At 40.2% G+C, this 13,038-nt stretch overlaps 1 protein-coding gene across 2 annotated transcripts in view; it reads right to left on the reverse strand.

Annotated features, from left to right (window-relative positions):
• Window positions 1–13,038, reverse strand: part of LOC124612771 (beta-mannosidase-like) — a 298,303-nt gene that overhangs the window by 102,052 nt on the left and 183,213 nt on the right. For both annotated transcript variants that reach the window (XR_006979569.1, XM_047141165.1), the window contains exon 7: window positions 9,822–10,018. Coding sequence is in view for 1 of the 2 variants with exons in the window: in XM_047141165.1 (XP_046997121.1) it covers window positions 9,822–10,018 (197 nt within the window). In the remaining variant the exon portion in view is untranslated. The remainder of the gene's footprint in view (window positions 1–9,821; window positions 10,019–13,038) is intronic.

The raw sequence follows: 13,038 nt of genomic DNA on the forward strand, positions 1-13,038 counted from the left end.
CTACCTGAGAAGTTAAAATCTTACTAAACACCCTGCACTCACCAAGTGGTGGCAGGAGAACACTCATATAAAGGTAGTGAAATTTGCAATGTCTTTCCTCTTTGTCCCATTTGGTAAGTCTCCCTTGACTGGGGACTTTGAGTGACATTTTCAAATTCTCCACATTTCCCAAACCTTTCCAGTCATTTTCCTTCACTGCTCTTCCTTCCCTTGCAACCCTTCTCCCAGAAGAAGGAGCCACTGGCATCTAAAGCTTGCAAATTTCAGTAACTTTACATGTGTGCTCTCCTGCTGCCACTTGGTGAGAACATTTTTTACTGACTCAGTTACATTATATTTAAAAAACTGATTGTTTTCATTGAAATAAACATCTTATATGTTATATCTAAGTGAGTAATTCCCCAGTGAGTGCTGCACTTTTATTTATCAGCTTTGTTATGTAATAGGCAGATCATTCCCACATTCCAGCCCTTAGGTGTTGCTCCCTTAATCCATATTCCCTTTCTTAACAACCATCTTGATATTTTCCCCCTCAAATTTTAAAAATTTGGCCTCTTTACTGTTCTTTTCTGCTGCTTTGTTATTCTTTAAGTTTCTTATGGCATTCTTAATTTTCTCTAGCTCTAGTGGTTTGACTTCCTCTTCCTCTGCTTCTAATTCTAATTCCAAATCTGGTTCCTTTCTTCCACATTCAAAATCTCTTGCCTGTCACCTCTCCCTATTACATTGAGTAAATTAGTAAAACACTCTTACCATCTTCCCAAAGATTTTTTTAAATCTCCAACTAGGTTTCCATCTTTATTCTTGGGTTTATCTTTATAGAAGACTGCCGTCATGTGGAATCACCTCTTCAGTTCTCTAGATCTTTTGTGTAGCTTCCATATCGTATTATTTCCCTCATTTCATTCAACTGCTCTGCCTTCTTCCTTTCATACTACCTTTTCTCCACCCTACAAAATGTATCTGCCCTTTTCTTATTCTCTCTGCAGTCATCTGCTGCTAGTCTTGATTTCTTTTGCAGCATTCTTTGCCTTGCTTCATTTCTCTCTTTGATTATCAGTAAGCACTCCTCATCAAACCATTTCACCGTTCTTTTGCATCCTACCTTCCCCAGTACTTCCTATGAATCTACACTGATCACTACTTTCAGTATATCCCATTAAATTAAAGTAACTTCTTTTATGATGCTATCCTAGACCTTTTAACCTTTTAAAAATAGATGTTACTAGTTATAATATGTATAGCAAAGAAATAAAACAAGGATACTGGGATGTAGTAGAATTAAATCAGGGAATGCTGAGGGAATTAAATTAGGAAATGAAACACTGAAAGTATCAGATGAGTTTTACTGTTTTGGCAGCAAAATACCTGACAAAGGCTGAACCATGGAGAATGCAAAGTGCAAGCTGGCAATAGCATGAAAAGTGTTTCTGAAAAATGGAAGTCCATTAACATCAAACATAAATTCAAGTGTTAAGAAGGCTTTTCTGAAGGTATCTGTCTGGAGTATAGGGTTGTATAGAAGTAAAATGTGGATGGTGAACAGTTCATACAAGAAGAAAATAGAAGCATCTAAAATGTGATTCTGTAGGATACTATTAAATTTAAGATCAGTTGATCAGGTAACAAATTAATAGGTACTGAACTGTATTGGGTGAAAAACACAACTTGATTAAAAGAAACGATCAGGTATAGTGCATATCTTAAGACGTAAAGAAATCATCAGTTTGGTGTTGGAAGAAGTGCAGGAGAGTAAAAATTTTAGGGGGAGACCAAGGCTTGTCTGCAGTGAGCAGTTTCAGAAGGATGTAGGTTGCTATAGTTATGCAACAATGAAGAGGCTTGCACAAGGTAGAGTGTGGAGGTCTACATCAAACCTGTCTTCAGACTGAATACCACAACAAGGACAACATGGTTTATGAAAATTTGAGGAATCCACCTTAATGTGCTCTAGAAAATGACAAATGTATTTATATAATAGAGGGAAACATTCCACGTGGGAAAAATATATCTAAATACAAAGATGATGAGACTTACAAAATGAAAGCGCTGGCAGGTTGATAGACACACAAACAAACACAAACATACACACAAAATTCAAGCTTTCGCAACCAATGGTTGCTTCATCAGGAAAGAGGGATGGAGAGGGAAAGACGAAAGGATGTGGGTTTTAAGGGAGAGGGTAAGGAGTCATTCCAATCCCAGGATCGGAAAGACTTACCTTAGGGGGAAAAAAGGACAGGTATACACTCGCATACACACACATATCCATCCGCACATACACAGACACAAGTAGACATTTGTAAAGGCAAAGAGTTTCGGCAGAGATGTCAGTTGAGGCGGAAGTACAAAGGCAAAGATGTTGTTGAATGACAGGTGAGGTATGAGCGGCGGCAACTTGAAATTAATGGAGGTTGAGGCCTGGCGGGTAACAAGAAGAGAGGATATACTGAAGGGCAAGTTCCAATCTCCAGAGTTCTGAAAGGCTGGTGTTAGTGGGAAGTATCCAGATAACCCGGATGGTGTAACACTATGCCAAGATGTGCTGCCCGTGCACCAAGGCATGTTTAGCCACAGGGTGATCCTCATTACCAACAAACACTATCTGCCTGTGTCCATTCATGCGAATGGACAGTTTGTTGCTGGTCTTTCCCACATAGAAAGCTTCACAGTGTAAGCAGGTCAGTTGGTAAATCATGTGGGTGCTTTCACACGTGGCTCTGCCTTTGATCGTGTACACCCTCTGGGTTACAAGACTGGAGTAGGTGGTGGTGAGAGGATGATGGGACAGGTTTTACACCGGGGGCGGATACAAGGGTAAGAGCCAGAGGGTAGGGAAGGTGGTTTGGGGATTTCATAGGGATGAACTATGAGGTTACGAAGTTTAGGTGGATGGCGGAAAGACACTCTTGGTAGAGTGGGGAGGATTTCATGAAGGATGGATCTCATTTCAGGGCAGGATTTGAGGAAGTCGTATCCCTGCTGGAGAGCCACATTTAGAGTCTGATCCAGTCCCGGAAAGTATCCTGTCACAAGTGGGGCACTTTGGGGTTCTTCTGTGGGAGGTTCTGGGTTTGATGGGATGAGGAAGTGGCTCTGGTTATTTGCTTCTGTACCAGGTCGGGAGGGTAGTTGCGGGATGCGAAAGCTGTTTTCAGGTTGTTGGTGTAATGGTTCAGGGATTCCAGACTGGAGCAGATTCATTTGTCACGAAGACCTAGGCTGTAGGGAAGGGACCGTTTGATGTGGAATGGATGGCAGCTGTCATAATGGAGGTACTGTTGTTTGTTGGTGGGTTTGATGTGGACTGACGTGTGAAGCTGGCCATTGGACAGATGGAGGTCAACGTCAAGGAAAGTGGCATGGGATTTGGAGTAGGACCAGGTGAATCTGATGGAACCAAAGGAGTTGAGGTTGGAGAGGAAATTCTGGAGTTCTTCTTCACTGTGAGTCCAGATCATGAAGATGTCATCAATAAATCTGTACCAAACTTTGGGTTGGCAGGCCTGGGTAACTGAGAAGGCTTCCTCTAAGCGACCCATAAATAGGTTGGTGTACGAGGGGGCCATCTTGGTACCCATGGCTGTTCCCTTTAATTGTTGGTATGTCTGGGCTTCGAAAGTGAAGAAGTTATGGGTCAGGATGAAGCTGGCTAAGGTAATGAGGAAAGAGGTTTTAGGTAGGGTGGCAGGTGATCTGTGTGAAAGGAAGTGCTCCGACACAGCAAGGCCCTGGATGTGCAGAATATTTGTGTATAAGGAAGTGGCATCAATGGTCACAAGGATGGTTTCTGGGAGTAACAGATTGGGTAAGGATTCCAGGCGTTCGAGAAAGTGGTTGGTGTCTTTGATGAAGGATGGGAGACTGGATGTAATGGGTTGAAGGTCTTGATCTACATAGGCAGAGATATGTTCTGTGGGGGCTTGGTAACCAGCTACAATAGGGCAGCCGGGATGATTGGGTTTGTGGATTTTAGGAAGAAGGTAGAAGGTAGGGGTTTCGGGGTGTCGGTGGGGTCAGGAGGTTGATGGAGTCAGGTGAAAGGTTTTGTAGGGGGCCTAAGGTTCTGAGGATTCCTTGAAGCTCCACCTGGACATCAGGAATGGGATTACCTTGGCAAACTTTATATGTAGTGTTGTCTGAAAGCTGACGCAGTCCCTCAGCCACATACTCCTGACGATCAAGTACCACGGTCGTGGAACCCTTGTCCACTGGAAGAATGACGATGGATCGGTCAGCCTTCAGATCACGGATAGCCTGGGCTTCAGCAGTGGTGATGTTGGGAGTAGGATTAAGGTTTTTTAATAAGGACTGAGAGGCAAAGCTGGAAGTCAGAAATTCCTGGAAGGTTTGGAGAGGGTGCTTTTGAGGAAGAGGAGGTGGGTCCCGTTGTGACGGAGAACGGAACTATTCCAGGCAGGGTTCAATTTGGATAGTGTCTTGGCGAGTTGGATCATTAGGAGTAGGATTAGGATCATTTTTCTTTGTGGCAAAGTGATATTTCCAGCAGAGAGTACGAAATCTTTGACGAGGGCTGTTTGGTTGAATCTGGGAGTGGGGCTGAAGGTGAAGCCTTTGGATAGGACAGAGGTTTCAGATTGGGAGAGAGGTTTGGAGGAAAGGTTAATTACTGAATTAGGGTGTTGTGGTTCCAGATTGTGTTGATTAGAATTTTGAGGTTTTGGGGGGAGTGGAGCTGGAAGTGGGAGATTGAGTAGATGGGAGAGACTGGGTCTGCGTGCAATGAGAGGAGGTTGAGGTTTGCTGGAAAGGTTGTGAAGGGTGAGTGAGTTGCCTTTCCAGAGGTGGGAAACCAGGAGATTGGATACTTTTTTGAGGTGGAGGGTGGCATGCTGTTCTAATTTGCGGTTGGCCTGTAGGAAGATGCTCTGAACAGCCGGTGTGGATGTGGGAGAGGAAAGATTAAGGACTTTTATTAAGGATAGGAGTTGACGGCTGTGTTCATTGGCTGAGTTGATGTGTAGGTGAAGGATTAGGTGGGTAAGGGCAATGGATTGTTCAGTTTGGAACTGGTATAGGGACTGATGGAAAGAAGGGTTACAGCCAGAGATGGGAACTTTAAGTGTGAGGCCTTTGGGGGTAATGCCAAATGTCAGACAAGCCTAACAGAAACCTCTGTCCTATCCAAAGGCATCACCTTCAGCCCCACTCCCAGATTCAACCAAACAGCCCTCGTCAAAGATTTACTATCCTACACTCGTACTCTCTGCTGGAAATATCACTTTGCCACGAAGTAAAATGATCCTAATCCTACTCCTAATGATCCAACTCGCCAAGACACTATCCAAATTGAACCCTGCCTGGAATAGTTCCGTCCTCCGTCACAGCGGGACCCACCTCCTCTTCCTCAAAATCACCCTCTCCAAACCTTCCAGGAATTTCTGACTTCCAGCCTTGCCTCTCAGTCCTTATTAAAAAACCTTAATCCTACTCCCAACATCACCACTGCTGAAGCCCAGGCTATCTGTGATCTGAAGGCTGACCGATCCATCATCATTCTTCTGGTGGACAAGGGTTCCACGACCGTGGTACTTGATCGTCAGGAGTATGTGGCTGAGGGACTGCGTCAGCTTTCAGACAACACTACATACAAAGTTTGCCAAGGTAATCCCATTCCTGATGTCCAGGTGGAGCTTCAAGGAATCCTCAGAACCTTAGGCCCCCTACAAAACCTTTCACCTGACTCCATCAACCTCCTGACCCCACTGACACCCCGCACCCCTACCTTCTACCTTCTTCCTCAAATTCACAAACCCAATCATCCCAGCCGCCCCATTGTAGCTGGTTACCAAGCCCCCACAGAACGTATCTCTGCCTATGTAGATCAACACCTTCAACCCATTATATGCAGTCTCCCATCCTTCGTCAAAGACACCAACCACTTTCTCGAATGCCTGGAATCCTTACCCAATCTGTTACCGCCAGAAACCATCCTTGTGACCATTGATGCCACTTCCTTATACACAAATATTCTGCACGTCCAGGGCCTCGCTGCGATGGAGCACTTCCTTTCATGCCGATCACCTGCCACCCTACCTAAAACCTCTTTCCTCATTATCTTAGCCAGCTTCATCCTGACCCATAACTTCTTCACTTTCGAAGCCCAGACATACCAACAATTAAAGGGGACAGCCATGGGTACCAAGATGGCCCCCTCGTATACCAACCAATTTATGGGTTGCTTAGAGGAAGCCTTCTCAGTTACCCAGGCCTGCCAACCCAAAGTTTGGTACAGATTTATTGATAACATCTTCATGATCTGGACTCACAGTGAAGAAGAACTCCAGAATTTCCTCTCCAACCTCAACTCCTTTGGTTCCATCAGATTCACCTGGTCCTACTCCAAATCCCATGCCACTTTCCTTGACGTTGACCTCCATCTGTCCAATGGCCAGCTTCACATGTCAGTCCACATCAAACCCACCAACAAACAACAGTACCTCCATTATGACAGCTGCCATCCATTCCACATCAAACGGTCCCTTCCCTACAGCCTAGGTCTTCATGGCAAATGAATCTGCTCCAGTCTGGAATCCCTGAACCATTACACCAACAACCTGAAAACAGCTTTCGCATCCCGCAACTACCCTCCCGACCTGGTACAGAAGCAAATAACCAGAGCCACTTCCTCATCCCATCAAACCCAGAACCTCCCACAGAAGAACCCCAAAAGTGCCCCACTTGTGACAGGATACTTTCCGGGACTGGATCAGACTCTAAATGTGGCTCTCCAGCAGGGATACGACTTCCTCAAATCCTGCCCTGAAATGAGATCCATCCTTCATGAAATCCTCCCCACTCCACCAAGAGTGTCTTTCCGCCATCCACCTAACCTTCGTAACCTCTTAGTTCATCCCTATGAAATCCCCAAACCACCTTCCCTACCCTCTGGCTCCTACCCTTGTAACTGCCCCCGGTGTAAAACCTATCCCATGCACCCTCCCACCACCACCTACTCCAGTCCTGTAACCAGGAAGGTGTACACGATCAAAGGCAGAGCCACGTGTGAAAGCACCCACGTGATTTACCAACTGACCTGCCTACACTGTGAAGCTTTCTATGTGGGAATGACCAGCAACAAACTGTCCATTCACATAAATGGACACAGGCAGACAGTGTTTGTTGGTAATGAAGATCACCCTGTGGCTAAACATGCCTTGGTGCACGGCCAGCACATTGTGGCACAGTGTTACACCGTCCGGGTTATCTGGATACTTCCCACTAACACCAACCTGTCAGATATCCGGAGATTGGAATTTGCCCTTCAGTATATCCTCTCTTCTCGTTACCCGCCAGGCCTCAACCTCCATTAATTTCAAGTTGCCGCCGCTCATACCTCACCTGTCATTCAACAACATCTTTGCCTTTGTACTTCCGCCTCAACTGACATCTCTGCCGAAACTCTTTGCCTTTACAAATGTCTACTTGTGTCTGTGTATGTGCGGATGGATATGTGTGTGTATGCGAGTGTATACCTGTCCTTTTTTCCCCCTAAGGTAAGTCTTTCCGATCCTGGGATTGGAATGACTCCTTACCCTCTCCCTTAAAACCCACATCCTTTCGTCTTTCCCTCTCCTTCCCTCTTTCCTGATGAAGCAACCGTTGGTTGCGAAAGCTTGAATTTTGTGTGTATGTTTGTGTTTGTTTGTGCGTCTATCAACCTGCCAGCGCTTTCGTTTGGTAAGTCACATCATCTTTGTTTTTAGACAAATATATTTATAATGTCATAAATGTGGTACTTTCTTGAGTCCACCATTTACTAGAATCATATTATTTTTTGCTTCCATCCCTCCTTTGTGTGAGCAGTCATTATGTTCCAGAATGTAACAACCCCTTTCATAGCATTAAGTGTCTTCTATCATTCAATGACAACTGTAGTCATTCTATTATTTTTCATTCCAGAGATTCAACATCTGTAGTGATGGTTTCTAATAATTTCTGAATGTAGAACTGCACCAGCTGCTCAAAAGTTCATAATTTCCTTTTACTTAGAAAAACAAGTTAGTACTCATGTACTTTATTACTGTTAGCATTTTTCTTTCAATATGGTGATTGTTCTGGAGGACTAGCCTGTTGAGCTCTCTTAGTCAGTTGAGAGTTAGGGTTTAAGGAACATAAGCCGTGTTGGTCCCATGAGACATTACAGAAATAAATGTTCTCTCACACACTAGTCTGGGTAAGCCTAAAACACCTAGATGTGACAGGTGCTCCAGATATTGCCTATAATGGCAGTTTCACTAAGACTGCATTACACCCTGTGCCACTCCCCCCTCCCCACACACACAATCACACAGGTTGAATTATATCACTGTAACGACTTCAGAATATTTACAGGATCACACTTATTGGTTGTGAAGACTGAAAGGTAAGTATCGGTACATAAAATGTTATTTAATTTGAAATTCTGAAGCTATCAAAAGCTTGTTATTCATGTGTATGCTATGTTGGAGTGGAGGTCAATTATTAGTTATGTAGCTCTATTATGCAAATTTCCTTTTGTTACTTAGGTACATATGGATTAGTCTTCTGGGAAATTCAGCCACCAGCAAAACATTTTAAACACAGATTGTGTAGAATGTCTATTATCAGCTGTCTAGTATATTTTGATACAATTGGCCTTGTCAACATGTAAGGTATAGTTAATACAATTAATAAATCAGCTTTATGAGTAAATAAAATTATATATTATTTAGAAAAAAAGTTCTCATGTTTCTTTGTGACTAGAGCAAATTAGAATGATATAGACCATACTTTATTCAATAAATGACAGTTAGTATGTCCAGTGAGCCTATTCTATCTGCAAATGACAATATTGTAATTAGTTCTATGAAACTGCAACAAAATACACATAGTTACAATATGAGAAACACCTATAACATCCACATCACTTTGTCTAGAACAACATTATCTCAGAAAAATGTTTCACACCTAACAGTTAAATTATTGGACAGCCTAACTAGTTGTATAAAACAACATAAATATTAAAAGTTTCTTTGAGAATAAACTTAAATCATTTCTGTCTGAAAATTGTTTTTGCCAAATAAAAGGACTCTTTACTCATAAAGCATAGCATTTTTAAATTATGCTTACAAAGGCAAATACAAAGAATCAGACATTTCTGCTATTTGAATGATTTTTAAAGTATTTAAACTTAAATTCAAACAATTGGAAGTTTGATTTGGATGATAAATGATTATGATGAACTTGAACCATACAGTAATCACAATGCCTTCTTGCCAGAAGTAAATATGATAACTATGAATATGCAGGGGATATAATGGCAGGAGAAAGAAGAAGTTAAATAGTGCAATAAAATTTACACATGCAGAATTGCATTGCTGATTGGTTTCAAACCCAAAGAGATACATATGTTTATTTCAAACTATTCTATGCTGTTCATAGCACTACAAAATGAGAGAGCCCAAAAGAAACTAGTAGTACGCTAGCTGACAAAAGGCATAAATAGCATGAACTGCCTATCAAGCTTAAAATTTGAACAGAATCTTTAATATTCCAACACATCAAATATTTCTAAGGCTGTCAGAGCCACTGGAGTCTAAGAGACACTAAAGAAGTTGTTTACCTGTCTATCTGATGATGAAGGTATTTCAGTTATTTAAGAAACTACAAATTAATCAAATGACCTGTGTAGGAACAGTTTCAAGTTTAACATTTTTTATTGATACCCATGCGATGACAAGTGAGCCATGTCTTATGGATCTGGAGTGATAATTAAAGTCTTAGCACAGAAAAAAATACTTAAAATATCAAGAAATTAGTTACTCAGTTATAAGACATACCTGATAGAACAAATCAGATTCATACAATCCTCCTCCCCATATGCGTAGCATATTCATATTAGCATTCTTGGCAGCAGTTAGTAGATTTCTAATCCTGTTCGGATCAGCACTCATTTCTGCAAGCACATGAGATGGTATCCAGTTACTGCCCTTTGCAAAAACTGGAACACCATTGACCTCTAAGTAGAAACTAAGACCTGAAACACAAAGATTTCATTCCAAATATTTCTAATTAATGTTTTGGTTACTGTTATTAATTTCATATATATAGATTAGTTATACATTAATTAATTATGTACTTCCCCCTTACAAATGTTATGGTGAAAGTAATAAAAAATTGGAGACTAGTTTAGTTAATGTTACTGTTCTCAAAGGTAATATAAACTGATAAGAAAGGTAAATTACTGCAGCAATTACACAATTATGAATTCTTAGTGAATCACAGTGTAATTCTAGAAATGCATAGCACAGAATTTCTAAAAAGAAACTTCTTAAATCCAATAATGGAAAATCCAGGTTGAAATGTAACAATATTATGAAAAGGATAGTTGATACTCATGATATTGTGGAGATGCTGAGTCACAGTTAGGTTCAACAGAAAGACTATTAGAAAGAGAGCTTTCAGCCAACTAGGTCTTCATAAGAATATTTATATTGAATGAATGACTTATGACAGCATCTTAATATATCATGGTAAACACATAAATGATTTGGTGTTAAATTGACCATATAATTATAGTCGCAGTCATGAATGGCTGCAAGTATGATTGTAGTAATATTGCTTATTGTATTTGATTTTGGCCAAACTAATAGGCGCAGCAGACAATCTCCACTGCGCCAATTTTAATACTGACTGGTACAGTTGTATGGAATTTTTGAGTGACCCATTGAATTAGTATATTGCACCTGGTCTGGTGCTTTGTAGGACAGATGGCTGTTCATTAATAATCCATAACTATCTCCACACCTGGTTAGGAAGAAGTGGTGTTATATTGCGCACCCAGAAACTCAAGGACATAGACATGACAAATGCACTCTGATTATTGGCTATAAAATATTAATATGAATGGAAGAGGTGTTGGAAGTAAGAGGCAAATGAGTGATAAAATACTAGGATGCATAGAATACATGCTGGGTGCAAGAGGCTAATGACTGATTATTTCTGGAAAATTTAAAACTAAGCATGGAAATACTCATACTAGAGACTACAAACAAAGTTAAATACTAGGAATATATTATATCTACTAACGATGTCCTTAGAAGAATCTACTGGTCTCTGCAGATCTTTCAACATACACCACTAGCATGATGTTAAAATCCTGTTTACAAATGATGATTGAGGACAGTGTCTCATAAATCCCAGAATAACAAATCAAGAAAGACAAATGAAACAAAAAGAGCATAATCCTTCATCTGTTTCTTTTTTCAGAACTGTGAACACATCTTCATTGATAAGTTGACATTCTGTTCACCTTCACTTAACTCAAAAATTAATAATATTTCCTTACATTTGCACTGTCCTTGCAGGACTTGCCTACTTTTCATTTTTCAGTGTCTACCTCTTGAAAGCAAGCTGTGGGCATGCAGCTCTACTGTATGGTTAAATGATGATGGCGTCCTCTTGGGTAAAATATTCCAGCGGTAAAATAGTCCCCTATTCAGATCTCTGGGCAGGGATGACTCAGGGGACTCCGTTGTCAGGAGAAACAAAGCAGATTGGTGTGTGGAATGTCACATCCCTTAACCAGGCAGGTAGGTTAGAAAATTTAAAAATGGAAATGGAGAGGTTAAAGTTAGATATAGTGGGAATTAGTGGAGTTTTGAGGCAGGAGGAACAGGGCTTGCGGTCAGGTGAATACAGGTTTATAAATACAAAATCAAATAACAGTAATGAAGGAGAAGCTTAAAATGAATGAAAAGATAAAAAGGTGGATAAGCTATTACAAACCTGAGATGAAGCAAGCTGGGATAATTTTAATTCCCCTCTTATTTTGTCATCTGCTCCTTAAAATTCATTTTTTCATTTTGACTTAATTAACATTAACATAAGTGAGTATAATCTGTATTATTATAAAAGAGAAAGATTGGCCCTTAGTTTTAAGGAATATAACACCAGATCTAATTCTGTTCTTAGTTTTATTATGTAATTGATTTTCTAATTTATTTTGACTATTACTGGTTAGTATCTTTCATTATAGGGTGAAATCAGTTATTGTTTCATAACTTAAATTCTATTGTTGAAATATAAACAAATTTAAATTCTATAATAATTGTAAACATTTGGAAGACAAAATGCTAGTAATCTTAAAGAATCTATTTGGCTATATTCGACAAAATGTTAGCAAAGCCTTAATTAATTCCAAAGTGATTAAAGGTTTTGTCAAAATTATTTTTTGCGTAACTATGTATGTTAATTTCATGATTTAAACAAATAATTTGGCTTAACCCCTGTAATAGAAGAAACTTTTAAAAAGACACAATTTTTTTGATGTGTTCAGTTAATTTAATGACTTGAGTTCTAATTGTACTTTCTGTACATTAAACTTCAAACAAGGTGTAGTTTCAGCACCTATTATTGCGAGGATATGTAAGGACCCGATTTTTGGTCATGAGACAGTCAGTCCACGACCAAGTTTCAGTTGAGTAACCAGTGTTGCTTAAAATGACAACAATGCATCAACTTAACTGTGGAATAAGTGTTAAACAATTAGGCCACATGTAAAAACAATGAGAGAGTCTGCTCCATAAGTCCCTATTTATTCTTCAAGAACTATGAACTATGTGGTTATATTATTATTGCTCATAGATGTTCAACAGTAAACTATTGTAGCAGTATGTGGAGGTTTGCCTGCAAACTATTAATGAGGCTTATGGAAAGTTTAAATAATAGTGCACTGGCCATACATATATAACTGTATATTATTTGGGGTTGTGCAAAGTGAAATTAAACAATGGTGAAACACAAATGTGTACCTGTCGGCCACATTATTTACAGTAGTTAGTGTTCCACATCATTGTCTGACACTTTCCTCATCATTACGAAGTGTTGTATTCATGATCTATGGAACAAGTACTAATGTAATCTAATCTGATCTAATCTGTCCAAATTACAAACCCCATTTTTCAGCCAGTGTAGCAACACAGTACATCGACACCGAGGACAACAAATGAAGAAATAAAGCAGGCAGAAATGCTACAAACTGCATAATGAACACAT

This window comes from Schistocerca americana, chromosome 4 (assembly GCF_021461395.2).
Source record: "Schistocerca americana isolate TAMUIC-IGC-003095 chromosome 4, iqSchAmer2.1, whole genome shotgun sequence".
Lineage (NCBI taxonomy): Eukaryota > Metazoa > Arthropoda > Insecta > Orthoptera > Acrididae > Schistocerca > Schistocerca americana.